The sequence below is a fragment of the Pleurodeles waltl genome, chromosome 11, assembly GCF_031143425.1.
Source record: "Pleurodeles waltl isolate 20211129_DDA chromosome 11, aPleWal1.hap1.20221129, whole genome shotgun sequence".
NCBI classification, from domain to species: Eukaryota; Metazoa; Chordata; class Amphibia; order Caudata; family Salamandridae; genus Pleurodeles; species Pleurodeles waltl.
Genome location: NC_090450.1, coordinates 582737262 through 582765076, shown reverse-complemented (window position 1 = coordinate 582765076; position 27815 = coordinate 582737262). Strand labels below are relative to the sequence as shown.

Genomic DNA, 27815 nt, shown 5'->3' with positions numbered 1-27815 from the left:
GGCTCCTTGTCTTGCTCGACGCCCCCTCTGTCCCCTGACGCAATTGGCGACATCCTGGTCCCTCCTGGGCCACAGCAGCATCCAAAAACACTAACCGCACGATTTGCAGCTAGCAAGGCTTGTTGGCGGTCTTTCGGCGGGAAAACACTTCTGCACGACTCTCCACGGCGTGAGGGATCCGTCCTCCAAAGGGGAAGTCTCTAGCCCTTGTCGTTCCTGCAGAAACCTAAGCTTCTACTGTCCAGTAGCAGCTTCTTTGCACCCACAGCTGGCATTTCCTGGGCATCTGCCCATCTCCGACTTGCTTGTGACTTTTGGACTTGGTCCCCTTGTTCCACAGGTACCCACGACTGGAAATCCATTGTTGTTGCATTATTGGTTTGTGTCTTTCCTGCGGAATTCCCCTATCACGACTTCTATGTCCTTTGGGGAACTTTAGTGCACTTTGCACTCACTTTTCAGGGTCTTGGGGTGGGCTATTTTTCTAACCCTTACTATTTTCTAATAGTCCCAGCGACCCTCTACAAGGTCACATAGGTTTGGGGTCCATTCGTGGTTCGCATTCCACTTTTGGAGTATATGGTTTGTGTTGCCCCTATCCCTATGTGTCTCCATTGCATCCTATTGTAACTATACATTGTTTGCACTGTTTTCTAATACTATTACTGCATATTTTGGTATTGTGTACATATATCTTGTGTATATTTGCTATCCTCATACTGAGGGTACTCACTGAGATACTTTTGGCATATTGTCATAAAAATAAAGTACCTTTATTTTTAGTATATCTGTGTATTGTGTTTTCTTATGATATTGTGCATATGACACTAGTGGTACTGTAGGAGCTTCACTCGTCTCCTAGTTCAGCCTAAGCTGCTCTGCTAAGCTACCATTATCTATCAGCCTATGCTGCTAGACACCCTATACACTAATAAGGGATAACTGGGCCTGGTGCAAGGTGTAAGTACCCCTTGGTACTCACTACAAGCCAGTCCAACCTCCTACAGTCGGTCTTTTGTATTCAGACTGGCCTCAATGTATTTTGCAGCCAGAAACCAGATGGGTAGGACTGTGATTGGGTACAATAGACTGCTCCAAGCCGGGAGGTCAGAATGGCCTTTATCTGCGCAGGGAACCACTATCCTGTACTGGGTCCAGCATTTCCTCACAAAGAACACGATTTGCAGCACTCTCGGTAAATATGCACCCCCCACTAAAAAGTCCGAACAAACATCATTAATTTATAGAGTAAAGAAGGACCATCTGTCATGGGAGACTTAGGGGATTTTCCCAGGAGGGCAGCCCTAAATTCCCCATTGCGGGGCCAAGTGACTAGTCACTAGAATCTCAGTTGCTACCGACCTGGCCTGGTGTCTCCTAAAGGCCTGATCAGTGTGGCTAATCCACTATGGGTAGAGGTATACTCTGGATACAGCCTTATGCGTGGCTGGATATGCTACATAGTAACGCATAGAGCACCTCAAGTGGACTCATGGATGTGCGGCCTAATGGGGGGAAATCATAAGATCAGCCACAAAGCATCAAGAGAAGGGCAGAATGGCAAAGATGTCTCCAGAGTGTGCACTCAGCTCGACATTCAAAAACACAAGGAAGGTGCCCAGGATCAGCAAAGAAAAGGAGGCATGAGGCTGGCCCTCTAGGGATGGTACTAGGCAGAATCAGAGCAATGAATGAAGTTCAACCTTAATTCTATAAAGTGGAATACAACCCTTTATGTGCTGAAGCAATCACTAGCCAAGCGAGGCATGCAGCACAGAGTGGCACTAATCAGGAGGAGGCTGCACACCCCAGGGTTGCTGGTGCTTGTTTTCTGCACGCAAACAGTGTCTGGAGTACAAGCTCCTGGGCCCTTCAGGCTCAGAGTGTGGCTGGCTCATGAACTGTCATTGAAAAGCCCAAGGCCCTCTAATTCCCTTCCTTTGGAGGAAGGCAGGTGGTGGCACTGTACAGGGCGCCAAGGGAAGGAAGAAGACAATAGTTTAAAAGACAGGGATAAAGAAAGAGGAAGGAAGGGAGCTGCAGTTCAGCGAGTGCTAGAAGAGGGAGCTGTGCAGGCCAGAAATGTAAAGTCTTTTAAAAAAAATATTTTCAGCATAATCAAAAACAGACAGCCTCTGGAAGAGAGATTGATAAGGCAAATAACAAACGTAGTAGAATTTCCGTATGGCATTGGGCTACAACCGAAAGGGCAGATTTTACACGTAGACTGTAAGCAGTCCCACATCCAGGTGTTATAATACGTTTTCCAAAAAGGGGGACAGTAGCCATCACAATCGTTGTGAGTCCTGGTGATAGGGTAATCCAGGTGTGTAGGCAGGTACAACTCAGAATCTGGTGTGTCAGCACAGCCCATCAGTCAGCATGTCAGGCTGGCTAACCAGTTCCAGCCACAGTAGGTAGTTTCTGAGCAGTTGCCAAATACCTCTAGGCCTCGGTGTGGATAACTGCAGTGTGGCATATGCTTCGCTTGTAGCGTTGCAGTAAATGAGACTCTTCAACCATGCATCAGCAGATGGACGGCTGCTGCCTCCCCAATCAAAGCAATCTCCCTCTTGGGCAACAAGCAGGCTACGGCAGTGAACCTACGGACCCCCTTAGGAACATCCGGGACATATCCCAACAGAGCCCTAAGGGGGTCGGGAGTGAGCATGACATCTGTCATCAAGACAGCTGGGAGAAGATCTTAGCCCAGTGCGCCTGATATGGACACATGTCCACGTCAGATGTGCAAAACATGTGTCATCTACAAGGCACTTAGGGCTTTGAGAGTTAAAATTGCAACTGCTGAGGGAAAAGTGAGAGGCATGTGGGAAGGTGAAGAAGTAGTGACAGGAAATGGAGAGTGGCAGAGGAGACATGAGTGGGAGTAGGGACAACTGGGGGAGGAAAGAGGGCAGGATGAAGGGAATCTGCTGCTGCAGCTAAGAGGCAGGTGGGAGAGCTGTAGGGGAGAGATGAGAGATCAGAAACTGCAGGAGAAGTGAGGGGGTAAAGAACATGTGGACCAGCTGCAACTAGTGTAGAGGGAAAGCCTCAAGAGAAGAGGATCAAAGTGAGCTGTGGCGTAAGAGGAGAGGTGGCTGAGGGAGTACTGGAGGAAGCCAGTATGTAGGTGCAGAAGAAAGAGAGAAGGGTGGGTAGCTGGAGGACAAGCGGAAGGGGGAGCAAGGGTTGCAGGAGCAGCAGATGAGCAAACAGGAGCTGTAGAAAGGCTTAGAGACATAGGCACTGGAAGTCGATGGGCGGGGTGCTGCAGCAATAGCCATGCTGGAGCTCCGCAGGGGAATGAACATTAAACATAACTTTACATTTTATTTTTATCTTGTCCCATTTGTTGTGCATTCAAAGAGAGACGTCAAATGCCAGCTTAGCCTTCTGACAAATTGTTGCTTATTCCCTGAACACGAAGACTGGTGTTTACTTTTCTTTCCCTTACTGCTAAGTGTGAGGATTTTGTAAAGTGAACTATGTGACAATTTTAGTGGTGTGAAAAGAAGGGCTGTATGGTGTTGTTTTCTGCTGCGCTCGATAAAAAAATATACAAGCCTATAAAATAACTGTAGAAGTATTTCAAAATAAACAGGACAGCACAAATGAAGCATTGTGCTTGCTAATTCTGAAGTATGATGGAAACAAAGATTTTAATAGGATCAGAACAAACCGAGGCACGTTATCTGATAGATTCCCTGAAACCCAATTTCTGCTCCATGTAGTTTGAGCAGTAAAACTGTGTGTCTGTGCAAATCTATTGGTCATTTCGTTTGAAAATGTGCAGCCTGTAAATGACAGTGTGCACCACACCATGCTCTAGTAATATATTTGTGATGGCGTGCTCCTTGATGCAACCTCAGCTACATACTACACCCTTACCACTCTCCTGCTGAATGGGTGTGGCTAGGTTGTGACACTTGTTCTTTGTGTATGTTTTGATTTTTCAGAAACCCTATAAATTCAGAGATATAAAATTGATGGCATCACCACCACTCTCAAAATTCTTGCAGCACCACTGCATAGGGAGGATGGAGAGGTGCAGGAAGAGATGCCAGAAGGGGAAGGGGACAGGAAACTGCAGGTGGAGCTGGGGTGATGGGTTTACCTGAGAGGAGGCTGAGCTGCAGGAGAAAGCTAAGGAGGAGAAAGCAGAGCCGTGGGGAACGGTGGTGTGAGGCAGGCCTGGAGTGAGGGGTAATGGAGGATGGGAAAAGGCAGAGAAGGATAAGAGGACGCAGAGCTGGACGAGGAGCAGTGATTGGGAGAAGGGAAAAGAGGCAACGAGGGCATGAGTACGTCGCAGATGAGAGATAACAAGTGTAACAGAGTGGCATGAAGATGGGGTGGGAGAAGGGAGTGGTTTGGTAGGAAAGAGGGGCAAGGGAGATGTGGCCTAGCGGCTAGAGCTGCCGACTGGGGGATCACGCTTAAGTCCCGGCATCGACTCAAATTCCTGTGATTCTGGGCAAATCACATCAATCAATCAATCAATCAGGGATTTGTAAAGCGCACTACTCACCCGGAAGGTCTCAGGGCGCTGGGGGGGGGGGAGCTACTGGTCGAACAGTCAGGTCTTAAGGTGTTTCCTGAAAGATAGAAGGTGATCGGTCAGGCAGAGGTGGAGAGGTAGGGAGTTCCAGGTCTTTGCGGCGAGGTAGGAGAATGATCTTCCTCCGGTGGTGGTGCGGCGGATGCGAGGAACGTAGGCGAGGGCGTGGTTGGCGGAGCGAAGGTTGCGGGTCGGGTGTGAAAGGTGAGTCTGTCGTTGAGGTATGTTGGACCCGTGTTGTGGAGGGCCTTGTGTGCGTGGATGAGGATCTTGAAAGTGATCCTCTTCGATACTGGTAGCCAATGTAGGTCTCTGAGATGGGGGAGATGTGGTCGCAGCGTGGAATGTCCAGAATGAGACGTGCGCATGCGTTCTGGATTCTTTGTAGTTTTGTCTGGAGTTTGTTTGTTATTCCTGCATATAGGGCGTTTCCGTAATCCATTCGACTACTGACCAAGGCGTGGGTGACGGTCTTCCTGGTTTCGATGGGAATCCACTTGAAGATTCTGCGGAGCAGGCGGAGGGTGTAGTAGCAGGAAGAGGAGATGGCATTGACCTGCTGAGTCATGCTGAGTGTGGAATCCAAGATGACGCCCAGGTTGCGTGCGTGGGTGGTGGGTGGGGGTGCGGATCCTATGGAGATGGGCCACCAGGAGTCGTTCCAGGCTGAGGGGTTGGTGTCGAAGATGAGTAGTTCTGTTTTGTCTGTGTTTAGCCTTAGGTGGCTAGCTTCCATCCAGCTGGCTATGGTGTGGAGTCCGTTGTGGAGGTTGTCCTTTGCAGTGGTGGGATCATTCGTGAGGGAGATGATGAGCTGAGTGTCGTCGGCATAGGGGACAATGTGGTGTGTTCGTGCGATGTTGCCGAGGGGGGCCATGTATACGTTGAAAAGTGTGGGGCTGAGTCAAGATCCTTGAGGGACGCCACAGGTGATATTGGAGGCTTCTGATAGGAATGTCGGGAGGCGAACTCTTTGGGTCCTGTCCTTGAGAAATGACGAGATCCAGTCCAGGGCTTTGTCGCAGATTCCAGCGTTGTGGAGGCGTGTGCGGAGAGTGTGATGGCATACTGTGTCGAAAGCTGCGGTGAGGTCCAGGAGAATGAGTGCTGGTGTTTCTCCTTTGTCTAGCATGGTCCTGATGTCGTCTGTTGCAGCAATGAGTGCGGTCTCGGTGCTGTGGTTTTTGCTGAATCCGGATTGGGAGGTGTAAAGTAACCTGTTGTCTTCCAGGAACTGGGATAGTTGATTATTCACGATTTATTCGATGACCTTGGCTGGGTAGGGGAGGAGGGAGATCGGTCGGTAGTTCTTGGGGTCGTCAGGGTCTGCCTTAGGTTTCTTTAGCAAGGCGTTGATTTCTGCGTGCTTCCATCTCTCTGTGAAGGTGGCTGATTCGAAGGAGCTGTTGATGGTGTGGCAGAGATGGGGACGATGATGGTGTTGGCTTTGTTGAAGATGTGGTGTGGACAGGGGTCTGATGGAGATCCAGAGTGGATGGTGGCCATGGTGTTCGCGGTGTCTTCTGTGTTGACTGGGGTCCAGGTGTGGAGGAGGTGGGTATTGCTTGGAGGGTGGGGTTCGAGGGTGCTTGTAGTTAGCTGGTAGGATTTGGAGTTGAAGCTGTTGTGGATTTCTTCTATCTTTCGATGGAAGTGGGATGCGAGTGAGTTGCAGAGCTCCTGTGATGGCGGGGGTTCGTTGGAGCATGCCTTCGGGGTGGTTAGATCTTGGATGATGCTGAAGAGTTCTTTGGTGTTGCGAGCGTTGGTGTCGATGCGGTTTTTGAAGTGGGTCCTTTTGGCGGTGCGTATCAATTGGTGATGTCTGCGTAGGGCCTCCTTGAAGGTGCAGCGATTGGATGCGGTGGGGTCACGGTGCCAGTTTTTTTCCGTTCTGCTGCAACGTCGTTTGGATTCCTGTAAATCTGGGGTGAACCAGCTGGCCTTGATTCTGTGCGGGGTGTTAGGGTGTTTTTTGAGTGGTGCGAGGGTGTTGGCGCAGTCTTCTAACCAGTGGTGCAGGTTGTTGGCGGCAGTCTTGGGGTCTGAGGTTCTGGGGGTGGGGGGGGGGGGTCTGGGTGAGGGTGGAGATCAGTTGGTCCGAGGATATTCTGCTCCAGTTGCGTCGGGCGGCTGTATGCAGTGGTGGTGAGTGACTGGTTTTTGGTAGAAAAAGTGGATGCATCGGTGGTCTGTCCAGTAGAGTTCAAGGTGTGGCTGAAGGCCACGTGTTTGCTGGTTGTGAAGATAGGATCGAGAGTGTGGCCTGCGGAGTGGGTCGGTGAGGAGACAAGTTGCTTGAGGCCGAGGTTGGCGAGGTTGACGATAAGGTTGGTGGTGTTAGTATCATTGTTATTTTCCAGGTGGAAGTTCAGGTCGCCTAGGAGGATGTAGTCTGTTGAGGCGAGGGCTTGGGAGCTGATGGTGTCGGTGATATTGTCACAGAACTGTGGACTCGGGCCAGGGGCAGCAAAACAAATGAAACAATAACCACTGCTCATCCATAAAGTACCATGCTGTCAGGACCCACAGCCTAATCTCCTCCCACTGAAACATGGCCTACCACTAACAGTGGAGAGAGGCTGTCGTGCCCCCAAACCATATAACGTCCCAACCGGTGTCCAAGTATTACAAGGCATCCATAGCCCCACCAGGCCCCCCAATAAAATCTGCACCCCCCTCCCAGTACTCCGTATCAGACAAAAGAGAATGGATGGAAGAAAAAGGAAAGGAGGGAGAACAAGTCAGAAACATAGCGTACACAATACATCCAGCAGTTGCGCAGTCAAGTGCCAGTGTCTACAACCATCGCCACATCTGCATCAGCAATCTCAATGGACCCAGTTGTCACAGCCTGTCGTGTCAGTGCCAACGTGCCATCTTCCTGGATTTCGACCCTGGTCCGATTCCCCCCTCTCTAGGTGACAACTCCAACTGTCCTGAGGCCTCCCAAGACCTCCATGTTGACCTACGGGCCCCGGTGAAGTGCCATCGTCCTTCCCCCTGGGTCTCACTCCCCCAAGAGGTACCTTGTCCCATATCTCCAGCCATTTCCACACATCTTCTGGCAAATCAAAGAAATGGGACTTGCAGCCATGAAGGACCTTTAGCCGGGCAGGATACAGCAGCATATAGCGTATGTTCAGAACTCGAAGCTTGGCCTTGACCTCCAAGAATTCCTTCCTGTACCCTGATGTGGTTGGGTTCTGCCTTAAACATGGCTTTTTAAGTGTTCCGTAATTGGGGCATTGTACTCTAGAGATCTGCATTGATTAGTGCTTTGTGGAAGAGTAATGACATTGAATGGTCTTGAGATGCAAAGGTGGTGTATTCCAAACACAGGCAACGTGGAGGGGAAAGTGAATGTCGCCATTTTGAGCCTCTTTGGATTACGGGTCATGAGGAGATGGTCTGTGCTTGCACAAGGGTAATAACAGTGAATGATAGGAATGGAGGCAGGCGGAATGGACATGTATAAAAGGGTAAACTCGCAAGACAGCGCCGTAAACAAATCAGTCGCCATTTACTTTTTGTTCAGAGACGAAATCCTGCTTTGGGAGATTGCTATCTCTGAAAAATCAACCTAGCCGAGACAGCAATTTCAACATGAGGCCCGCTCTGCAGACTTAACTAATGTGACTGGACTGACGGCGGCTTCCTTTAAAGTGGAGCGGTCTCTGCCAGGCGGGCGGTGATATAACGGGATGTATTAGGGGAGCAGTGCACATCCTACTGCTGGCCTGGCAGGGAAACAGCATACTTGGCAAGGGCCAAATAAGGCCCCTTGTTTTTGTTATCGGGTGCTTTTAATGTGATATCTCTGAACTACATAAATATTTAAAACAATGCATTTTTATCCATTATTTAGCTATGCTGATTTTGTAACGATGATTTGGATGTTAAAAATGTACTGTAAAGATTGTGATAAACTATGCATTTAAATAACAAAAAAGATAACACTGATATGGTCACACTTTGGTGAATCTGAAGTAACTTTATTAGGATTTATGTGTCTTTAATGAATAATGGCGTTGTTCCACTCAAGTAGCTTTACATGACTGACTGTGATAACAGCATTAGGGTGTTAGAATCAAAGGAATGACTAGTTTATAACGTCCGTCCAGTAGGATTCAATAACGGTCGTACTCTCACAATACTATTAACGACCTGCGAAGGAACTATATCAGTTAGGTCAGGGGTAATCACTAGTGAAGATCTGTTACTGAAAAACATACTTAGGACCTGATTTGTAGTTTTGCAAACAGAGTTTACTCTGTCAGAATGCCGGAGGACAAAACCTCTGACATTCCGAAGGACCTCCGCCCACCAAATTTAACGGTGACCGCCGGACCCGGTGACAACTTTTTATATTGACAGAAACCGCTGTCATGGTGGTTACCGTCAGTGTAGGAAAAGGTTGACCGGTGGACTTTTCAAAAGGTTCTTGTTTAAAAAAAAACTTACAAGGCAGGAGGAGGTGGTTTTTGAAAAACAAAACACCTAATGACCCCCGCACCCTGGGAATTTTCTCTCAGGGTGTAAGGGTCGCTAGTGTTTTTTTTCTGTCCCTTATTACCATGCCTTTCGTGTCAGTGACGGCCAGTAAAAAAAACAGACTGCACACCATCACTCTAAATAGGGTGGTTAGTGTAAAGTACTTCTTCTGGTGGTCTACTCTGTCGTTTGTGAAGATAGTGTCCCCCAAACTCTAAATCAGACCCTAAGTTGTCATGTAACCACTTAAGTTAGAGAATCCTGCCAAGTACAGTAGTAACATCCTATAGTGATAACGTTTCCTGTAAGTGTGAGAAAGTAGCCTCTTTCTAGCCTTGTTACCCCCACTTTTGGCCTGTTTGTGAGTGTATGTCAGGGTGTTTTCACTGTCTCACTGGGATCCTGCTAGCCAGGGCCCAGTGCTCATAGTGAAAACCCTATGTTTTCAGTATGTTTGTTATGTGTCACTGGGACCCTGCTAGTCAGGACCCCAGTGCTCATAAGTTTGTGGCCTATATGTGTGCGTTCCCTGTGTAGTGCCTAACTGTCTCACTGAGGCTCTGCTAATCAGAACCTCAGTGGTTATGCTCTCTCATTTCTTACAAATTGTCACTAACAGGCTAGTGACCATTTTTACCAATTTACATTGGCTTACTGGAACACCCTTATAATTCCCTAGTATATGGTACTGAGGTACCCAGGGTATTGGGGTTCCAGGAGATCGCTATGGGCTGGACCATTTCTTTTGCCACCCATAGGGAGCTCTGACAATTCTTACACAGGCCTGCCACTGCAACCTGAGTGAAATAACGTCCACGTTATTTCACAGCCATTTTACACTGCACTTAAGTAACTTATAAGTCACCTATATGTCTAACCTTTACCTGGTAAAGGTTAGGTGCAAAGTTACTTAGTGTGAGGGTACCCTGGCACTAGCCAAGGTGCCCCCACATTGTTCAGAGCCAATTCCCTGAACTTTGTGAGTGCGGGGACACCATTACACGCGTGCACTACATATAGGTCACTACCTATATGTAGCTTCACAATGGTAACTCCGAATATGGCCATGTAACATGTCTATGATCATGGAATTGCCCCCTCTATGCCATCCTGGCATAGTTGGCACAATCCCATGATCCCAGTGGTCTGTAGCACAGACCCTGGTACTGCCAAACTGCCCTTCCTGGGGTTTCACTGCAGCTGCTGCTGCCAGCCCCTCAGACAGGCAGCTGCCCTCCTGGGGTCCAGCCAGGCCTGGCCCAGGATGGCAGAACAAAGGACTTCCTCTGAGAGAGGGTGTTACACCCTCTCCCTTTGGAAAATGGTGTGAAGGCAGGGGAGGAGTAGCCTCCCCCAGCCTCTGGAAATGCTTTGTTGGGCACAGATGTGCCCAATTCTGCATAAGCCAGTCTACACCGGTTCAGGGGACCCCTTAGCCCTGCTCTGGCGCGAAACTGGACAAAGGAAAGGGGAGTGACCACTCCCCTGACCTGCACCTCCCCTGGGAGGTGTCCAGAGCTCCTCCAGTGTGCTCCAGACCTCTGCCATCTTGGAAACAGAGGTGCTGCTGGCACACTGGACTGCTCTGAGTGGCCAGTGCCACCAGGTGACGTCAGAGACTCCTTGTGATAGGCTCCTTCAGGTGTTGCTAGCCTATCCTCTCTCCTAAGTAGCCAAACCCTCTTTTCTGGCTATTTAGGGTCTATGTCTCTGGGGAAACTTTAGATAACGAATGCAAGAGCTCAGCCGAGTTCCTCTGCATCTCTCTCTTCACCTTCTGATAAGGAATCGACTGCTGACCGCGCTGGAAGCCTGCAAAACTGCAACAAAGTAGCTAAGACGACTACTGCAACTCTGTAACGCTGATCCTGCCACCTTCTCGACTGTTTTCCTGTTTGTGCATGCTGTGGGGGTAGTCTGCCTCCTCTCTGCACCAGAAGCTCAGAAGAAATCTCCCGTGGGTCGACGGAATCTTCCCCCTGCAACCGCAGGCACCAAAAAGCTGCATTACCGGTCCCTTGGGTCTCCTCTCAGCACGACGAGCGAGGTCCCTCGAATCCAGCATCTCTGTCCAAGTGACCCCCACAGTCCAGTGACTCTTCAGTCCAAGTTTGGTGGAGGTAAGTCCTTGCCTCACCTCGCTGGGCTGCATTGCTGGGAACCGCGACTTTTGCAGCTACTCCGGCCCCTGTGCACTTCCGGCGGAAATCCTTTGTGCACAGCCAAGCCTGGGTCCACGGCACTCTAACCTGCATTGCACGACGTTCTAAGTTGGTCTCTGGCGACGTGGGACTCCTTTGTGCGACTTCGGGTGAGCACCGTTTCACGTATCCTCGTAGTGCCTGTTTCTGGCACTTCTCCGGGTGCTACCTGCTGCTGAGAGGGCTCCTTGTCTTGCTCGACGTCCCCTCTCTCTCCTGGTCCAATTTGCGACCTCCTGGTCCCTCCAGGGCCACAGCAGCGTCCAAAAACGCTAACCGCACGATTTTCAGCTAGCAAGGCTTGTTGGCGTTCTTTCGGCGGGAAAACACTTCTGCACGACTCTCCACGGCGAGAGGGATCCGTCCACCAAAGGGGAAGTCTCTAGCCCTTTTCGTTCCTGCAGAAACCGCAGCTTCTTCTGTCCAGTAGAAGCTTCTTTGCACCCGCAGCTGGCATTTCCTGGGCATCTGCCCATCTCCGACTTGCTTGTGACTTTTGGACTTGGTCCCCTTGTTCCACAGGTACCCCAGATTGGAAATCCAGCGTTGTTGCATTGTTGGTTTGTGTCTTTCCTGCATTATTCCTCTAACACGACTTCTGTGTCTTTAGGGGAACTTTAGTGCACTTTGCACTCACTTTTCAGGGTCTTGGGGAGGGTTATTTTTCTAACTCTCACTATTTTCTAATAGTCCCAGCGACCCTCTACAAGGTCACATAGGTTTGGGGTCCATTCGTGGTTCGCATTCCACTTTTGGAGTATATGGTTTGTGTTGCCCCTATCCCTATGTTTCCCCATTGCATCCTATTGTAACTATACATTGTTTGCACTGTTTTCTAAGACTATACTGCATATTTTTGCTATTGTGTATATATATCTTGTGTATATTTCCTATCCTCTCACTGAGGGTACACTCTAAGATACTTTGGCATATTGTCATAAAAATAAAGTACCTTTATTTTTAGTATAACGGTGTATTGTGTTTTCTTATGATATTGTGCATATGACACTAAGTGGTACTGTAGTAGCTTCACACGTCTCCTAGTTCAGCCTAAGCTGCTCTGCTAAGCTACCATTATCTATCAGCCTAAGCTGCTAGACACCCTATACACTAATAAGGGATAACTGGGCCTGGTGCAAGGTGCAAGTACCCCTTGGTACTCACTACAAGCCAGTCCAGCCTCCTACATTGGTTGTGCAGCGGTGGGATAAGTGCTTTGAGACTACTTACCACTCTTGTCATTGTACTTTTCATAAGAGAAAAATATACAAAACAAGGTCAGTGTATATACACATAGCCAAAAAGTTTTGCATTTCCTCTTTTCACTCTTTTCTAAGTGCTGAAAAGTACTTCTAAACTTTCAAAAAGTTCTTAAAAGTTTAAAAAGTTTTTTTCTGTCTTTCTAAAAAGTTCTGAAAACTTTTTACTCTTTTTCTATCACTTTAACTCTCTCTAAGAATGTCTGGCACAGGCCAAAATGTTGATCTGTCCAAACTTGCATATGATCACCTTAGCTGGAAAGGAGCAAGGAGTCTCTGCATAGAGAGAGGTTTGAGTGTAGGGAAGAATCCTTCTTTGGAATTATTGCTTAACATGCTTAGAGAACAAGATAAGGCCATAGGGGCCACATCTGTTGAAAAAGTAGCAAATGGTTCCCAATCTGATCCAGGGACTCCCCCAGGAAAAGATTCAGGAAAGAAACTTCCTAGCCTGCCCATTACTAGACAGTCGAGCATAGTTGGAAATGATGGAGAGCCTCACCATACAAATAGTGTTGTCTCACATCATAGCAAAAGCATTTATTCTCACCATACTGGTAGTGATGTTTCTGTTAGCCAAGCTGTTAGGGTGGCTTCTGTAAGGGACAGGTCTCCTTCTGTTCATTCTTCTGTGTCTAAGAATGTCCCTCCCACCAACCCTGATGACAGAATGTTAGAGAGGGAACTCAATAAGTTGAGAGTGGAACAAACCAGACTGAAGCTTAAAAAGCAACAGCTGGATTTGGATAGACAGTCTTTTGAACTAGAGAAAGAAAGACAGAAGTTGGGTTTAGATACCCATGGTGGCAGCAGCAGTATTCCCCATAGTCATCCTGCAAAAGAGCATGATTCCAGGAATCTGCACAAGATAGTTCCCCCTTATAAGGAGGGGGATGACATTAACAAGTGGTTTGCTGCACTTGAGAGGGCCTGTGTTGTACAGGATGTCCCTCAAAGGCAGTGGGCTGCTATCCTATGGCTATCATTTAGTGGAAAAGGTAGGGATAGGCTCCTTACTGTGAAAGAAAATGATGCTAATAATTTCCAAGTTCTTAAGAATGCACTCCTGGATGGTTATGGCTTAACCACTGAACAATACAGGATAAAGTTCAGAGAGACCAAAAAGGAGTCTTCACAAGACTGGGTTGATTTCATTGACCATTCAGTGAAGGCCTTGGAGGGGTGGTTACATGGCAGTAAAGTTACTGATTATGAAAGCCTGTATAACACAATCCTGAGAGAGCATATACTTAATAATTGTGTGTCTGATTTGTTGCACCAGTACCTGGTAGACTCTGATCTGACCTCTCCCCAGAATTGGGAAAGAAGGCAGACAAATGGGTCAGAACAAGGGTGAACAGAAAAGTTCATACAGGGGGTGACAAAGATGGCAATAAGAAGAAAGATGGTGAAAAATCTCAAGATAAGCATGGGGATAAGGGTAAAACCAAAGATCCCACTTCAAATCTTAAACACTCTTCAGAGGGTGGGGATAAAACTAATTCTTCCTCTTCTTCTCAACCCACACACATTAAAAAGCCTTGGTGCTTTGTGTGTAAAAATAGAGGCCATAGGCCAGGGGATAAGTCCTGTCCAGGTAAACCCCCTGAGCCTACCACCACTAATACATCAAGCTCTAGTGCCCCTAGCAGTAGTGGTACTAGTGGTGGGACTGCTGGCAACAGTCAAGCAAAGGGTGTAGTTGGGTTCACTTATGGGTCCATCATAGAAACTGGGGTAGTCAGTCCCAAGACAGTTTCTGTCACACCTAGTGGCATTGGCCTTGCCACACTGGCTGCTTGTCCCCTTACAATGGATAAGTACAGGCAGACAGTTTCAATAAATGGTGTTGAGGCCTTGGCCTACAGGGACACAGGTGCCAGTATCACTTTGGTGACTGAAAACCTAGTGCACCCTGATCAACACATCATTGGACAACAGTATAAGATTATTGATGTCCATAACGCCACTAAGTTTCTTCCCTTAGCTATAATTCAGTTTAGTTGGGGTGGAGTTACTGGCCCTAAGCAGGTGGTGGTATCACCTAGCTTACCTGTAGATTGTCTCTTAGGTAATGACCTAGAGGCCTCAGGTTGGGCTGATGTAGAGTTTTATGCCCATGCAGCCATGCTGGGCATCCCAGAGGAATTGTTCCCTCTCATTTCTACTGAAATGAAAAAGCAAAGGATAGAAGGCCTGAAAACTCAGGATCCCTCTCCATCAACAGGTAAAAAGGGTATCACAGTATCCCCTAACCACCCTACCATTCAGGATAGCATTCCTGTGGTGGGAGAAACCTCTCCTGGGGTGGCACCTGTTCCAAGGGAATCATCAGCTGGCAAAGCTGGACTCCCTGAGGTAGAAGTACCTCTCTGTGGGATAACTAACATTGGTGAGAAAAAGAGCACCATTTTAGTTAACATGGAGCATCCCTCCAACCCTCCCAGAGAAACTTTAGTGCAGAAACCCTGCACTGCCTCACAACACTTAGGACAGCATCCCTGCCCTAGTGTGGAGCTCATAGGACAGCATCCCTGCCCTGCTCCAACTCAAGAGAAACAGCATCCCTGTTCTCTCTTCCAGCCATATGGACAAAGTTTTTGCCCAGCTATGGCTTTTCTGAGACAGCATCCCTGTCTGGCATTTCCATCACTACAAATAGGTTCAGTTACAATTCCCACTGCTCTAAACTAAAACTTACTGATAGAAACTCTGAAAATACATCTTCACATTGTTGCTTAGCTAAAAAACTTCAAACAGGGTGGTTTACATCCCCACAGGGAAGTAACCATATAGTGGATGATAAAGGGAGTAACCAGTCTATTGCAGAGCTACTCTCTACTTATCACCACTTAGACAATAAAGTCTCAACTGGCCAAGGTTAGCCTTATTGTCCTTCGTTTGGGGGGGGGGGGGGGGTTGTGTGAGAAAGTAGCCTCTTTCTAGCCTTGTTACCCCCACCTTTGGCCTGTTTGTGAGTGTATGTCAGGGTGTTTTCACTGTCTCACTGGGATCCTGCTAGCCAGGGCCCAGTGCTCATAGTGAAAACCCTATGTTTTCAGTATGTTTGTTATGTGTCACTGGGACCCTGCTAGTCAGGACCCCAGTGCTCATAAGTTTGTGGCCTATATGTGTGTGTTCCCTGTGTAGTGCCTAACTGTCTCACTGAGGCTCTGCTAATCAGAACCTCAGTGGTTATGCTCTCTCATTTCTTACAAATTGTCACTAACAGGCTAGTGACCATTTTTACCAATTTACATTGGCTTACTGGAACACCCTTATAATTCCCTAGTATATGGTACTGAGGTACCCAGGGTACTGGGCTTCCAGGAGATCCCTATGGGCTGCAGCATTTCTTTTGCCACCCATAGGGAGCTCTGACAATTCTTACACAGGCCTGCCACTGCAGCCTGAGTGAAATAACGTCCATGTTATTTCACAGCCATTTTACACTGCACTTAAGTAACTTATAAGTCACCTATATGTCTAACCTTTACCTGGTAAAGGTTAGGTGCAAAGTTACTTAGTGTGAGGGTACCCTGGCACTAGCCAAGGTGCCCCCACATTGTTCAGAGCCAATTCCCTGAACTTTGTGAGTGCGGGGACACCATTACACGTGTGCACTACATATAGGTCACTACCTATATGTAGCTTCACAATGGTAACTCCGAATATGGCCATGTAACATGTCTATGATCATGGAATTGCCCCCTCTATGCCATCCTGGCATAGTTGGCACAATTCCATGATCCCAGTGGTCTGTAGCACAGACCCTGGTACTGCCAAACTGCCCTTCCTGGGGTTTCACTGCAGCTGTTGCTGCTGCCAGCCCCTCAGACAGGCAGCTGCCCTCCTGGGGTCCAGCCAGGCCTGGCCCAGGATGGCAGAACAAAGGACTTCCTCTGAGAGAGGGTGTTACACCCTCTCCCTTTGGAAAATGGTGTGAAGGCAGGGGAGGAGTAGCCTCCCCCAGCCTCTGGAAATGCTTTGTTGGGCACAGATGTGCCCAATTCTGCATAAGCCAGTCTACACCGGTTCAGGGGACCCCTTAGCCCTGCTCTGGCGCGAAACTGGACAAAGGAAAGGGGAGTGACCACTCCCCTGACCTGCACCTCCCCTGGGAGGTGTCCAGAGCTCCTCCAGTGTGCTCCAGACCTCTGCCATCTTGGAAACAGAGGTGCTGCTGGCACACTGGACTGCTCTGAGTGGCCAGTGCCACCAGGTGACGTCAGAGACTCCTTGTGATAGGCTCCTTCAGGTGTTGCTAGCCTATCCTCTCTCCTAAGTAGCCAAACCCTCTTTTCTGGCTATTTAGGGTCTCTGTCTCTGGGGAAACTTTAGATAACGAATGCAAGAGCTCAGCCGAGTTCCTCTGCATCTCTCTCTTCACCTTCTGATAAGGAATCGACTGCTGACCGCGCTGGAAGCCTGCAAAACTGCAACAAAGTAGCTAAGACGACTACTGCAACTCTGTAACGCTGATCCTGCCGCCTTCTCGACTGTTTTCCTGTTTGTGCATGCTGTGGGGGTAGTCTGCCTCCTCTCTGCACCAGAAGCTCAGAAGAAATCTCCCGTGGGTCGACGGAATCTTCCCCCTGCAACCGCAGGCACCTAAAAGCTGCATTACCGGTCCCTTGGGTCTACTCTCAGCACGACGAGCGAGGTCCCTCGAATCCAGCAACTCTGTCCAAGTGACCCCCACAGTCCAGTGACTCTTCAGTCCAAGTTTGGTGGAGGTAAGTCCTTGCCTCACCTCGCTGGGCTGCATTGCTGGGAACCGCGACTTTTGCAGCTACTCCGGCCCCTGTGCACTTCCGGGGGAAATCCTTTGTGCACAGCCAAGCCTGGGTCCACGGCACTCTAACCTGCATTGCACGACGTTCTAAGTTGGTCTCCGGCGACGTGGGACTCCTTTGTGCGACTTCGGGTGAGCACCGTTTCACGCATCCTCGTAGTGCCTGTTTCTGGCACTTCTCCGGGTGCTACCTGCTGCTGAGAGGGCTCCTTGTCTTGCTCGACGTCCCCTCTCTCTCCTGGTCTAATTTGCGACCTCCTGGTCCCTCCAGGGCCACAGCAGCGTCCAAAAACGCTAACCGCACGATTTGCAGCTAGCAAGGCTTGTTGGCGTTCTTTCGGCGGGAAAACACTTCTGCACGACTCTCCACGGCGAGAGGGATCCGTCCACCAAAGGAGAAGTCTAAAGCCCTTTTCGTTCCTGCAGAAACCGCAGCTTCTTCTGTCCAGTAGAAGCTTCTTTGCACCCGCAGCTGGCATTTCCTGGGCATCTGCCCATCTCCGACTTGCTTGTGACTTTTGGACTTGGTCCCCTTGTTCCACAGGTACCCCAGATTGGAAATCCAGCGTTGTTGCATTGTTGGTTTGTGTCTTTCCTGCATTATTCCTCTAACACGACTTCTGTGTCTTTATGGGAACTTTAGTGCACTTTGCACTCACTTTTCAGGGTCTTGGGGAGGGTTATTTTTCTAACTCTCACTATTTTCTAATAGTCCCAGCGACCCTCTACAAGGTCACATAGGTTTGGGGTCCATTCGTGGTTCGCATTCCACTTTTGGAGTATATGGTTTGTGTTGCCCCTATCCCTATGTTTCCCCATTGCATCCTATTGTAACTATACATTGTTTGCACTGTTTTCTAAGACTATACTGCATATTTTTGCTATTGTGTATATATATCTTGTGTATATTTCCTATCCTCTCACTGAGGGTACACTCTAAGATACTTTGGCATATTGTCATAAAAATAAAGTACCTTTATTTTTAGTATAACGGTGTATTATGTTTTCTTATGATATTGTGCATATGACACTAAGTGGTACTGTAGTAGCTTCACACGTCTCCTAGTTCAGCCTAAGCTGCTCTGCTAAGCTACCATTATCTATCAGCCTAAGCTGCTAGACACCCTATACACTAATAAGGGATAACTGGGCCTGGTGCAAGGTGCAAGTACCCCTTGGTACTCACTACAGCGCTACCTCTGTAGTTTGAGGATTTGGGGCCAAGAAGGGGAATAACCAATGCTAAAATTTTTGCTATTAGCAAATTACAAATGTTAATGAGATGGATTTGTGCAGTCTTTAACTGCCAGTTAAACTGCAGATGTATATCGCCAGGTGTCATGAAAGTTAATGCCAGTAATTAAATACAAACACAACGAATCAGTAAAATGTATGGCAACTTGGTTACAGCACACTCCTATCGTTCTATTGCCTTATAACCACGTTGTGAATGAGGGCATGAGCTTTTTTCACACGAACGTTGATCTTCAGAAATATTTTGAACACATGAGCTCTGGCTAACGGTACCAAGTGAGTCTACTAGGTGCAAGGAGCAATTCAGGCACGTGTTTGGGGAAGGGGCGAGCCAGTGCCATATTATCTCTGGGACAGTAGGTCAGACATGGGTCAGTGGTGTAGTGCTGCCTGGCACCAAAGCAGGAGAAAAGCCATGCTGAGGGTTGTTAGCCGACCACATCTATCAGAATCTAAGCAATATATTTCCATTGCAGGTGTGGTTCCAGAATCGAAGGACAAAATGGCGGAAGAAAAGTGCGCTGGAGCCCTCATCATCCACTCAGCATAACTGCGGGGGTGCTGGGGATCGCACAGCATCGGAGAATGAGGACGACGAATACAACCGACCCTTGGACCCTGATTCAGATGATGAGAAAATCCGCCTGCTGCTAAGGAAGCACCGGGCAGCATTCTCAGTGCTCAGCCTGGGGTCCCACAATGTCTAGCACTGGGGCAGACTAAATCTGCTGAGCTCTGCTGGTGTCCTTGCGGTAAGTAAATGTGACTGACCACCCCAGCTGAGGTTATGCTGGGCTCCCACGATGTCTGGCACAGGTACGCGCTGCTACTGCTGAGTTCAACCAGCCACTCCAATGCAATTGGTAATAGAGTGTACCAGCTGCCCTCTGCCTATGATCCATCAACCTTCGACACAGGTATGTACTTCACCTGAATATCTCAATTTTAGGCCCTGCAGAGCCTGACTATCCCTGGAGAGGATAGCCTCTGGGCCTACAGTGCCTCACTGTCCCTGCAGAGGACACCCAGGGGCCCCTAAATGGCAGACACAATAATGGACGCACCTATTGGCCTCAACAAAGGATTCTCTGTGCTCAACAGACATGGACGCACCTAAGCTCACCCCACTACCTGTTTTCATGGACAGACTGCAGCAGATAAGCTCAGATTGTGACCTTAAAATCTAATGAGCTGTGCCCGGGATCCTACGACCTCTGACACAGTGATGGACTGAGCATGCAGGGCTCACCATGGAGCGACAGATCTGCCAGTGAGGAAGTTGACCTTCTAAGTTTAGGCTGGGGCCCCACAGCGTGAGATGTTGACTGAATTTACTCAGCTCGGAGTGGGCTGCACAGTGTGAGCCTTGGACTACATCTGCTGAGCTCAGTACGAGCCCTTATCATGTGAGACTGCATCAGCTAAGCTGAGCCAGTAGCCCATTGTCAGGCTAGGCCTACAGAGACCAGCCGGAGACCTCGTAATGTGAGACTTAAAATGTATTTGCTACGTTCAGCCTGGGACCTGACTGTTTCAGAACTGACCCTTGAGTTCAACCTGAATCGAGTGGTGTGAGAACTGGACTATACCTAGTGCTTTCTGCTTAAGGTCTCACGGTTTATGTTCTATACTGCACTTACCGAGCTCAAACTTTAGGGCACAGTATGATCTGGACTGGATCTGCTTAGTGGATTCACTGAAACCTGAGTGTAAGACCTAGAGGGCATCTCCTGAGCTCAACATAGGGTGCTACAATGTCAATCCTGGACTACATCAGCTATGCCTGGCCAAAAGTCCCTGATGGCAAGACTTGGACTGCATCTGTTAAGCTCAACGCTTGATATAAAAGTAAAGTATGAACTGCATCTGCTGAGCTTAGCCTTAAAACACAAAGTGCAAGACATGCCCAGCATCTTCTGAGCTTCACCATATCACATCTAGATTGAGTCTGCTAAGATCGGGCTGAAACCCAGACTGCATGACCTGGACTACATCTCTTGAGCTAAACCTGTGGCACAGAGTGAGGTCTGTGCTCTGCGATAACAAAGAGGCTGCACCTACTGAGCTCAGCGTGAGGACCCCACAATGTCACACCTGGACTGCATGTGCTAAGCTCAGTGTAAACCTGCAGACTGCAAGGCATGGACTGCATCTGATGAGATCAACCTTTGCTAGGCTGGGATCCCAATGTAAGCTGCGGACTATGCCTGCAGACTCAAACTGAAACCCAAGAGTTCAAGACTCCAGCCACCTATGGACAGCACAATATAGGGCTCCACAGTGTGTAAATCAGAAGGTATTTGATATATGGATGTATCGCAAAGCATCAACTACATATACCAGATGCAATTCTAACATAATGCAATGCTATCAACTCTCTCTGCGTTCAAACTCAAAGGGTTAAGAGCCTTTGGTTAACTCCCACTTTGTAACCTAGCATGCATATGATAGCACCCGCCCACATCTCCAGTCCATGCTAACTCTCACCTGAGCTGGGCAAGTCCACTCCAAACTCCAGCACAGCTGGGAGAACAGAAACATCTTTTATGGAACCATATAATCTAGTGAAGACAGAACATGCCACACACACCATACAAACCAACATGTTCGGAAGGAGTCCCATCCAACAAGGTACAGTTTATGCTCAAGGTGTAACCAGGAGAGGGACCCTCCTCCCCCCTGGATGTCAAAGGGGGCCTGAGATTAAACCTACAGTACCCTGCCCTGGGTACAAATATGGAAGTAAAGAAGGTCCTCAGACTGACTTACAATAGACACTTAAGGGTGCTATCTGGGGATACCAAAATGGTGGAGAAAAATCCAAGGGTGGAGACAGCTTCTCCATCCTCAGAAATATATACAGACACATATCTACATATAGTGGCAAGGACACACCAGAAACTCAAGCACAAATATGCACACCAAGCGAGGAGAAAGCTTCTCCATATGCAGTGTAGGGAGGGCCCCCATAAACAACCCCCTACTACCCATACACCTACCACACATGCAATACGAAATATCATACAGACACACATCTAGATGTACCTGCACAGCCACACCAGAGGCCCAAGCACAAACAAGCACACCTATTACACAGATATATTTTCATACACCTGAATAGACTGCAACAGAGACATATAGACATGCTTGCACAAAACTCCAAACCCGAGCCTTACACACCAATACACGCCTCTACAGACATATCTCAGAGGTAGAACCACACACACACAAACACAGACACACACACACACACACAAGGAAACAAAAATATTACAAAGGACGCATTCAGCCTTTTATAAATGTACAAAGACACTACTTGGATACCTGCAACATACACACCAGCAAACATTTACCCACATAACACCACACAAGCGCACATAGACACGCTAACATGATAAATACAAAAACCTACTTGCGCATATATCTATTCACTTACAGGTGCACTTGCCAAATAGCAATGAGCAGCCCTTCATGCTGCATAAAATGGAAGACAATCGTGCAAACACACAGCTTCAATCATATACACAAACATGCACTTTAGCTCTTAGAAAGCAGCTACTCCTCGAATAACACCTTGACTGTATTTTTGCATGAGAACCTGTACAGCACTCAGCTGTCTTTCGGCTAGGTTTGCGGTATACAAATTCCCCAGATATACATACATACACTCACAAGCAGTATAAGAGTCATATATTTATAAATAAGTGCTTAATTAACCACACCCACGCCTACATGCAGACAATCGTGTACATGCAATCGCACAAAGTTGTGCACTATCATTCATATAATAGTAACCAATAAAGCACACATACACAATCATACATACACACAAACGTCTCCACACACACTGTTGTATACACATACACACGCCTTCAAGAATGCAGATACGCAGTCATTTTCACATACATATGTACATACATAGAATTCTCCTTCCTGAATTTTTGCTGCCTGTTGTGACTAGGAATGTCAGGTTCTGAAAATTACACTGTAATTTACATACGAAAAATAAACCGAACTGAAATGGTTATGCTGCCTCTGCAGTGTTGTATCCTGTGTGCGTGTTTGAGTGCAGGCGGCTTGTCTGTATTAGGGAGGTTGTGCCTGTATAAGCAAGGGTGCCTGTGCCTGCAATTATTATTTATTTATAAATATCTTTATTGCGTTTTTTTATATAGGTATAACTTTAAATATGGCATAATCAAACCATAAACTTGGCAGGCAATCGGCGACATATGATGGGTTAGCAGTTATGATTGTTCTATATCACACATAAACATAAACATACAATAAACAATTGTAATGAAACACTATTAGTTCCAAATATATATCATCAGAAATCACAATATTCAAAGAAATGCAGGACTCAAAAGCGGAATACAAGCAAAAACGAAAACAAGCATTAGTAAAGTCAATAGGTCTTGCCTATGCAAAAGCCACTGGCTTTGCCAAGGTGTTTTAGTGATATTTGACACCAGTGTGGCTGTTGTTTAGCATGGTTAAAGGTTTGTGGTGTAGAGAAGAGTGGTGCAGTGCAGATTAGAGTAGCGTAGAGTGAAGCTGAGAGTCGTGAAATGTTGTAGAGTGGCATAGCGTCCTAGAGTGGAGTGTTGTAAAGTGGAGTCTCATAGAGTGGCATGTCGTGGATTAGAGTGGCGTGAGGCAGAACAGAGTGGAGTACAGTGGAGTAGAGGTGAGTAGAGTGGTGTAGAGTGGCACAGAGTGTCGGGATGTCGTAGAGCTGTGCTGTCTGGTAGGCTTCAAACTACAAAAGGGGCAGGGGAATCTGTGGCACAATCAGTATTAAAAGGAACGCTAAGTACACGGGCAACATTGCAGCTCTATGATTGACTAATCTGACCTGTGCCTGCATATATAGTAGTGTCTTGACATCTGTATATTGGGTAGGGGCTAGCTGTTTAGAAGAGGGTACATGAGTGAGTGTAGAGGGGGAGCTGTGTGTATAGAAACGTATCTGTAAACAACGAAGTGTCTGCACAGGGAAGGGGGGGTGTCTTGCTCTGTAGAGAAGTACATTTATGCTTAAAAAGGTCATGTTTGAGGGTGTCTGTAGAGGAAAGCCAACCTCCCAATGCACACGATCTTCTAGACACAGACTATTTGAGGTTTTGCACCAGTGCCTTTTAAGCCTGGGACTTTGAAGACAGGACTAGGCTGCGTATTGTACCCCTAAGCTGTTTGGGATCTTGCAGAGTGGAGTTCTGTGGACATTTGTATAGGACACGGGATCCGTGGCCTGCACAGGTGGCCAGAGCTTCATGTAGTTCTGCAGAAGGGGCTCATGGTTGTTGGGGGTTAGCATAAGAAGCTTCAAGGGATTCTTGGCTGTGTGTAGTTTGTAAGTGGCGATGGTTGTGTTGTTCTTCATAACTTACTAACAGCTGTGTGTTGTTTTGCACAGGTGCCATAGTATGTTGTTTTGCATAGGTGGCTTTGGGTTGCAGGTGGTTTTGCACAGGTGACCACAGAGTGCATGGGTTTTGAGCAAGAGGAGCCCTGTGGTGCGTGTGGGTTTACACAACTGATCCTGAGCTGCATACAACTTTGCTCAGGTAACTCCACAGCAGAAGTCTTCATACTGAGGGGTTGCCCTCCCTGGGAGGGCCTTAATTGATCAGGAGGAGGGGGCGGTGCGCCAGGCTCTGGCATAAGGAAGCATTGTGCTGATAACTGTGATTTATTTTAAGTGAAAAGAAAATGAGCTGCAAAACGCTCCTCTGTAAAGGGCCATCACTAACATCTTTTATCATTTATATCCTGGCTGGGAATAGGTGTCAATGGGGAAAGGACTCCAATTATTCCTCAGGCTTCCCCCATCACCCATTTCTGATAATCACACTGAGTATACTTTCGCACTTTAGTAAGTCATGGGTGACCAGAATAGTATATTTGGCAATCATATATTTGATTGTTAGAAGGGTTAGGGCTGGGTTGATTTTTAGGGTTAGGGCTGGAGTCGTTTTCAGGGCTGGGGCCCTGTTAGAAGCAGTAACAGTATTTAACTACGAACTTTAAATATGTTTAGAGATAATTAAATACTCCCAACCAATTTAATAGAATAATTGTAAAAAATTCAAGGGGGCACCCGATGTTTTTTTTTAACCAGGGGGGCAGCATTAAAAAGTTTGATGACCACTGCTCTAAAGTGTGTTTCTGCCCAGAGGACACCGGAGAACTGTGTTTTTTCTCGGGTGACTTTGGGCCCTATGTGAGTTTCTGTAGCTGACTACAGACCGAGGGGCACAGTTACAAGCCCCTAGCGCCACCGGTGCATCACTTATTTTGACACTCTGGTGGCGCAGTATACCGGCCCATATTTACAAGGCCACACAAAGCCACCTTGTGTAGCTTTTCATGGCCTTGTAAATATGGCCCCCTTTCATGCATTACTCTGCATGAAAGGGGTGTTCCATGGGTGTTGCTGTGAGTGTTCCCACGCAACACCCATGGAATCTGATGCATTCCCAGATTTACAAAGCTGGGAATGCGTCAGATTCCTATGCCATTCCAAGGGTGGTATAAAAGTGGCGCAACAAGAAGAAATATCTTTATTTTTCCTTCTTTTTTCCTTTTTCTATGTGTGTGCTGTATTCTGCAGCAAACATAGAAAAAGGAGTGCGATTCATATTAATCTTTATTTGCATAGTTACTCAAAACCACTGCACTAAAAACAATAAGCATTAAAACTTGAATATGCACAGTATACCATATAGCACATATATAATGTAAAATCATTCTGGTACTCAAACTGGTTAAAATTTACTAAAAGAAATCACTAGTTGGCTATGACAGATGGAGGTTGTTGGGCAGGAGATACCTAGAGGTAGAGGACCAATGCCCTAGCCTAACTCAAGACAGAATCCTTATGCAAAAAGTGCAGGAGGTCGTTGTCCGGGGAAGTGTTGTATGCAAAGACAAGTTTGGAGACCAGACTGATCTAGCCAGAGGTAGCTTTGTTTAGGATGAAAGCCAGAAGTGCATGTGGCAAGTTGCCAAAATCAAGCAAGTCATGTAACCCTTGTATTCTGCATCGCACATAGGAGGATAACGCCAATAATGATTGTTTATGTGCAGGAAGGTGTGCCTTCCTGCACATAAACTATCATCCCTGCCACACAGGCACCCTTGTGCCAGGCTGCCAATTGTGCTCCAGAGTTGAGGAATGTACAGATATGCGTCGTAGTGCTGTAAATACGACACATCCCTGCCCTTTCCTAATGGCGCAGCACGGCACTGCAAGATGGCTTGCAGAGCTGTACTGCATCATTATATTGTAAATATGCCAGAGTGCTGTTGTTCTCTCTGGATTTTGCACAGATGATTCAAAACTGCACTAGTGTTTGCACTGGTGAATCTGGACTGTACACAAATGTGACCATGGAACCCTAAGATGACTGTAATTTGCACAGACAATCTTAGGCTGTGTGTGGTTTTACATACGGGGCACCGAGATGTGCATGGTTTTGCTCATATAGTTCAGAACTGGGTGGGATTTTGTACAGATGTCTCTGAATTACATTGGTATTTAGACAGGTGACTCTGAGCTGTATTGGGAATTGTACATGGTACCCTAAGCTACATGTAGTTTTACACAGATGTTAAGCTATGCATGTATTGGGCATGTGGCTGAGCTGTGTGTCAGGGACGACTTCAGTAGTGCCTGGTGTGACAATCTTTATGCGCCCCCCAAAGTTGAGCTCCTCTTCGGATTCCCTCACTACCACCCGGTAAAAGTGCCCCTCATTTCTCCATAGCCCCTCTCTCACATGCATTTCATTTGTTTTAAAACGCTGGTAAAGGCTGGTTTACTAATCCACTAAGCTATCCACATAAAGTACAGATCTGTTCTTTGCAGCAGGCATATTAACAATCTCCGCAACTTTATAGGGAGTCAAAATTGCCACCACACAGTACTCCAATTTCTCTCTCTAGCAGGAACATTAATCAAAAGAGTTATCTTGACATTTTTATTGCTGCCTGAAAGCACGAGACACAAGGAACTCTGCAGCAGGTGCTTTCAAATCCTACATTATTCTCAAACACAGCGTCCCCCTGAGGTCAGTGCCCCCCTCCAGGCCAGCATCCAGTGCGGCCGTACCGGTCTCACTGCCCAAAAGGCCCTGCTGTGTGTAGTTTTGCCCATGTGACTCAAGTGTGTGATGTAATTCTACGCTGTTTGTTGTTTTCCGTAGGTGATTTTGGTCTGTGTGTGGTTTTCACACGTGAATCTGGGCTGTGCGCGAAGCTGCACATGTGACTTTGAACGGCATTGATGTTTGCATAGGTGACTTTGCGTTGACTGAAGTTAGCAGAAAGGAATCCTTCTCCGGATTTAGCAATTCTTCCAGAAGCCAGTGGACTTTCCATTTCACTCACCTCTAAAACGGTGCCTCTAGTAAACTTAGAAAACACACATTTGACTCAACACTGCTTTTGACTAGAAGTTTATTGTGTGATTTTTCCCTATTAAAACACTAAGACAAAGAATAAAACTACAACAAACAGTAAAATTAAAAGATAAAGACATAAATAATAGAAAGGACCCAGAATTCTGACAGTTCACCTCCAGTCAACAGAGATACAAGGAACTGCCAAGAAATTCCATCAGTGATGTACAGACCAAGAAAAATGGTTACTTTCTGAGAGATTGAGAGCATTGCACAAGTCATGTGAGCATCGAGGCATTTCCTGCAGAACAGAACAAGAGTAACTTAAAGAACACGTTATTTTTAAGGGGCATATTTACACAGAAATAGTGCAGCACTGCGCCAGAATTAGCAGCGCCGCACTGCGTCACTTCTGAAACGCAAGGATGCACCATATTTACACAAACCCCTGTGTTTCGCCTAGCGCTGGCACAAAATTTAGCTGCCAGCGCCAACACAGGCATCCGTGCACCATAATGCACAGGTGTCTGTGTTGAAGAGAACGATTGTTTATGTGCGCCTTCCTGCACATAAACAATCATTCATGGCGTTTTGCTCTTTCTATGTGTGTTGCATAAGGCAGCACACATAGAAAAAGCAAAAACGAGGAGAAATGAAAGTATTTCTCCTCATTGCCCATGCTAACCCCACCACTGCAGTGGTGTTAATTTTTGGCACTGCCACAGATTTATGAGTTCTTGTAAATCTGGGGCAGTGTCAAAAGCAATAGGTGTTGTGGTGGAACGCCCACAGTAAAACCCACAGAACGCCCCTGTGCCACAGAAAACTATATCAGATGAGCTCACT

General features: G+C 47.3%; 1 protein-coding gene across 1 annotated transcript in view; it reads left to right on the top strand.

Moving 5' to 3' along the window:
- Positions 1-22554, top strand: part of NKX6-3 (NK6 homeobox 3) — a 51556-nt gene extending 29002 nt beyond the window's left edge. The window contains exon 3 of the mRNA XM_069214080.1: positions 19041-22554. Within this exon, the coding sequence (XP_069070181.1) occupies positions 19041-19271 (231 nt within the window). The 3' untranslated portion in view covers positions 19272-22554. The remainder of the gene's footprint in view (positions 1-19040) is intronic.
- The last annotated feature ends 5261 nt before the right edge of the window (positions 22555-27815 follow it).